General features: G+C 32.1%; 1 protein-coding gene across 1 annotated transcript; it reads left to right on the top strand.

Annotated features, from left to right (window-relative positions):
- On the top strand, positions 1-2,146 carry LOC142609050 (peroxidase 44-like; the record flags this gene model as incomplete). The annotated part of the gene is made up of 2 exons (XM_075780692.1): positions 1-195; positions 1,388-2,146. Coding segments are annotated over 2 exons (954 nt in total), but the record flags the coding sequence as incomplete, so codon positions are not given.
- Between the last annotated feature and the right edge of the window lie 3,033 nt (positions 2,147-5,179).

Raw genomic sequence — 5,179 nt, 5'->3', positions numbered from 1 at the left:
AATTTGGGTCATTCTTACTCTCTCTTTCTCTTTGTTATTCCCCCTGTATTGGCCAACCTGCAGGTTGATTTCTACAAGTCTACCTGTCCGCAAGCAGAATCAATTGTCCAGCAAGTGGTGAAAAATGAATTCTCTAGGGATCCATCCATAACGGCGGCCTTCCTACGCATGCATTTTCACGATTGTTTTGTTAGAGTAAGTTATTATAACATTTGGCTTTGGTTAATTATCCCACACTCAAACTATATATGCACTGTATATACGTGTACTTGTCATCACATGTTAACAATAGACACTTGAAAACTGTGAACACTTAAGGGTCTATTTGGGAATTACTTATTTTGTTGCAACTAAATTTTTTTTGTTGCAAAGTGAGTAGAAAAAAAGCTAAAAACTGAATTTTAGAACAATGAGACTCACTTAACAGTGCAATGAGACTTACTTTAGGAACAAAAATAAACTAAAAAGTAAAATAAGTTAATTTATTCTCAAATCCCAAGTGCAGCCTTAGTGAGAAAGTGTGGAGATTGTATGTACAGAGTGTGTTTACTTTGGAATGGAAGGGAACAATTATTTGGTTGAGTTTCTCTAAGATTTTCTATTAAAGATTAGTTTTTCTAAAATGACGACAAATTTTTTTGAAAGTGGGAGAAATAATAGGACTGTACTTTTCTCCTCTCTTCAATTGATACTCTACTACACCAATTACAAATATATCTTTTTCTAACATAAATAATGGTCTTTACACTTGTCCATCATGCACATACCTAATTACATCCAAGTAAATGACTATATACTAGTTTAAAATACACAATTCAGCCAAAAAAAAAAAAAAACACAAAATAACGAAGCATTAATTTTTAGGAAAAAATATGGCTAGAATTTCTACTAAAAAAAAAATTAACATAGATACATATTTTGAAAATCTAAGTGTTGGATAATTGGATTATATGTTCTTTATGTTCTTAACATGCAAATCAAACTTTATGCTAATCGGATATAATATATTATTCGATCCATAGATGTATTTTTTATGTAAAATTTTAGACTACAAAAACTTGAAATTTAAATAGTTGATTGCTGACATAGCTAGCTATTGATCTTTGATATTTTGAAAATTTTGCAAGAATGAAAGATATAAGAAGAAAATGCAATCCAATGGTTGATTTCTCAAAATTTACATATAATATGAGTAGAGTTGTAGTTGTGAGCTACAACCAAGTTTCTATCTAAATTTTGTCCTAATTTTTAACATTCCCCCTCAATGCTTTGATGTGTGACACAACATTTCTCTGAGATATTGTAACTTGTCTCTTGGAAGAGCTTTGGCATATCAAAAGAGTATAAAACAATATTTTTTTCATAACATTATATTCTTTTACATCAGGGTTGTGGTGCATCTATACTAATAGACTCAGCCAAGAAAAATTCTTCGGAGAAAATTGCTAGCCCAAACCAAACTGTAAGAGGATATGAGGTTATTGATAAGGCCAAGAAAAGCCTAGAGGATACATGCTCTACAACTGTTTCATGTGCAGATATTATTACTTTGGCAGCTCGTGACGCAATTGCTCTAGCCGGAGGGCCTAATTATACAGTGCCAACTGGAAGGCGTGATGGACTAGTGTCGAATCCGGACGATGTGAACTTGCCAGGACCAGGAATCTCTGTGTCTGGGGCATTGCAATTTTTCAAAGCCAAAGGGATAGACCTCAATGAAATGGTGACACTTTTAGGTGCACACACTGTTGGATTTGCACGCTGCTTCTTCTTTAGCAATCGGCTTTCTAACTTTAGGGGCTCTGGAGTTCCTGACCCTTCAATGGATCCTACTTTGGTTGCCAAGCTCAACAAGACATGTGCACCGAATGTGTCTGCTACTGTATTTTTGGATCATAATACCTTTTTTTCCTTTGACAACAAGTTCTATAATCAAATACTTTTGAAGAGAGGTATATTACAGCTTGATCAGGAACTTGCACTGGATAATTCAACCGCTAGTACTGTTTCTGGTTTTGCATCAAATGGGATTAGATTTCAGAACAACTTTGCAAAAGCTATGGTAAAGCTGGGAAGCATTGAAGTTCTTGTTGGAAAAGCCGGGGAAATTCGAAATAACTGCAGAGTTTTCAATCCAGCCAATTAAAAGAAACCAATTAGGGCCTTTTGAGAAGTTAAATTAATCTTCTGAAGAAACTACATATCAAAGCTGCATCTTCATTTTCTATTTGTGTATTTCCACGTATGTACTAAGATTGAAATGCAGTTGTTTTTTATTTCATATCTCTCTCTCTCTCTCTAAGATTAATGGATGCTCTTATTATATATTATATTTATTTATAATGAAATATAAAAGAGTTTTCTGAATAGTGGGACCCAATTTACATTTTGGTTTCCCAGATAGGAATGCTCTAACTGTTGGAGCGTGTGCTATTTTATTGTTGAAATCTAAACTTGAGGTTTCAAAGATAACATTAAATGCCGATTAGGCTATTTTTCCCAAACTTAACGGGTGGTTAAGGAGCTTAATCAATAAAAATCTTTGCATTGGTCTACTCTTGCTGAAGTTCACATTGCCATTTATGACATGCCAAGTTCATGCATGCGGCATACTTTCATGATGAAGAGTTGTTTTTTTTTTTGGATACAAAGTGAAGAGTTGTTGCCTATACAGGGCGTAGCCAAAAAATTTTACTTGGAGGTCGAATTGTAGTATTGATATATTAACCATAGTTCATATTGAATATAAAATTATTAACTTTGATATATTTTTATATTCTTAAATATAAATGAACATAAAAAAATTATATAGTTTATTATAGACAAATACAAAAAAAAAAAAAAATCCAATAAAAGAACAGTTCACATCAAAGTTATGCCTAATAATCTATAATAGAATAAAGATAGCAATACAAAAATGTGAACAAAAAAAAAATCTTAAATACCCTTATGCATATCAACACACACATAGTGGCAGAAGAAAGAAACAAAAATAATACTAATGGTAAATTAACATTGATGATTGATAAAAGAGAGAGAGAAAATAAAATGCACTTGCATATTCACTTCTTTAAAGAGTCAAGAAAATGATGTTGCACTAAGAAAAAAATGGATTAATAATTTTGGTTGAGATAGGAGTTTGTGTGTTGAGAAGAAAGAAAATGGGGCGATGAGCTAGCACTAGCAGCTACAACAAAACTCCGTAGGTACCTAAAGATGAAAAAAAAAAAATTGAAATTATGTTGGGAAATGGGTTGTCAATGATGCTAGAGAGTGAGTTATTATCCATTGGATTAATTATAAATTTTTTGGACAATTGAGAAGATCAACTATTAGTCATTATCTTTTGGACTAACTATAAATCTTAGGAATAATTGGGGTGGACAAGTAATAAAGTTTTGAACAATTGAGGAAGCCAACTAAAAATCTATTGGACTAATTAGAAATCTTAAAAATAATTGGGGGGCCGGTTCTAATTTTTTTGGAGGATTATATCCTATTACTAGTATAGTTGTAGGGGAATTTTTTTTTTTTTGGAGCAATGTAGCTTCGCCCCTGGCCTTATAAATATGAACCAAGCTTACACCCATGAAAACTCATGGGCTTGGAACATGAATAAATGCTTGTGGTGATCACACTTATTTGCTATGGTTAGATTGGGAAATTTCTGTCTAGGGTTTCTTGGTGTTAATGTCCTAAGTCCTAATCGAATATCCTAAGCTCTTTGTTTGTTTTCTTGGAAAGAAGATGTTGTGCCAGCTAGAGCACAAGTCCAACTCTTTTTTTCTTATTCTTTTTTTTTCTTTATTATTTTATTTTAAGTTTCATTCTATGGTGTTTTCGTGATGATAGCTCTTTATTATTAGACCAAGACATGGATCAGTTTTTGGCGTAGGCGGAAATTAAACCCTAGATCTTTTATTTAACTATTAGAGACTTTATCAGTCGAGTTAACTAGAACCTACAGTTCAACTCTTTTTGGAGTATGGATAAGATGGTCTTGAGAACACTTTGTTGTGCATGAGCTCACTTGTAAGTGGATTGGGCCCATTTGAATTTTTATAAAGATTTGGGCTCCAAGTGCTTAGGATCTTATTATTAGCCCATTAAGCGTGAGAAAATGTGGGCCCGAGCCTCGTGTTGAGAGATAAGCCCATTATCTTCCTGTGAATGATATAATCATGGGCATTTAACCGTCAATAACCCATTTCCTATGAATATGAATCTTGATTATAGGACCCAACCTTTGAAGAGAGATAGAGCTCAGTTGTGGGAGAAAATGGGCATTTGCTTCTAACTTACAAACTATGCAGCAAAATGTATCTGTTTTAAAACTATTTAGCAAAATGCCTCTATTTTTTAAACTCGATTTTAACAAGATCGAGTTACAGATGGAACTTGACATTAGCAATGTTGAATTTTATGCATATTTTGCCACTTAATTTTTTTTTTGAAAATTTAAGTGAAATTCAACATTGCTAATGTTGAGTTTCAATTAAAAATATACTTATAACCCGATTTTAAAGATATTGAGGTTTAAAACATGGGGCATTTTGCTGCATATTTTGTAAATTAAAGGCAAATGCCCATTTTTCCCCTCGGTCGTGAGCCCAACCTATGTAGGTAGAAATTACGTGTCATCTTATTTTGTGTAGTTGTAATTAATTTTTGGTTTTGTACATAAAAAGATGTAGCTAATAGCATTGATGATGAAACTATCATACAATGATTTCAAAATATGAAAACTCGTAAAAGAAAATTTTAAAACTTTATATATTTACGCATATATATATATATTATGTCAATATATTCAAGTTTATTTTTATGAATATGTTTCAGTTTTTCAAAAAAAGTTTATTTTTATGTTTATTTTTTAATTTAAGTTTTTTAATGACCATTCTGAAAAAAAAAAAAAAAAAAAATCTTAGAACCGTTACTGTTGCGTTGAAGTGAGCTATAAGGAACGGATGAGGAGCCCTCATGTGCTAATGATGTGATGCCTCGCACCGTTTTAATACCTTAACTTAGTCCAACTAACCCTAGTAACCAGTAAGGTAATATCAAATTGATTTAGCATGAGTGATATATGCTTAGTAAATATTTAATTCTAAGTAGGTTAATTTAAAAGTCAAACTATTAGATAAAATGTTTGAATAATGGTATGGAACATAATTTACAA

The sequence above is a fragment of the Castanea sativa genome, chromosome 9 (genome assembly GCF_040712315.1).
Source record: "Castanea sativa cultivar Marrone di Chiusa Pesio chromosome 9, ASM4071231v1".
Taxonomy (NCBI): domain Eukaryota; kingdom Viridiplantae; phylum Streptophyta; class Magnoliopsida; order Fagales; family Fagaceae; genus Castanea; species Castanea sativa.
The sequence above is the reverse complement of the archived record's forward strand: the minus strand, read 5'-3'. Positions and strand labels throughout refer to the sequence as shown.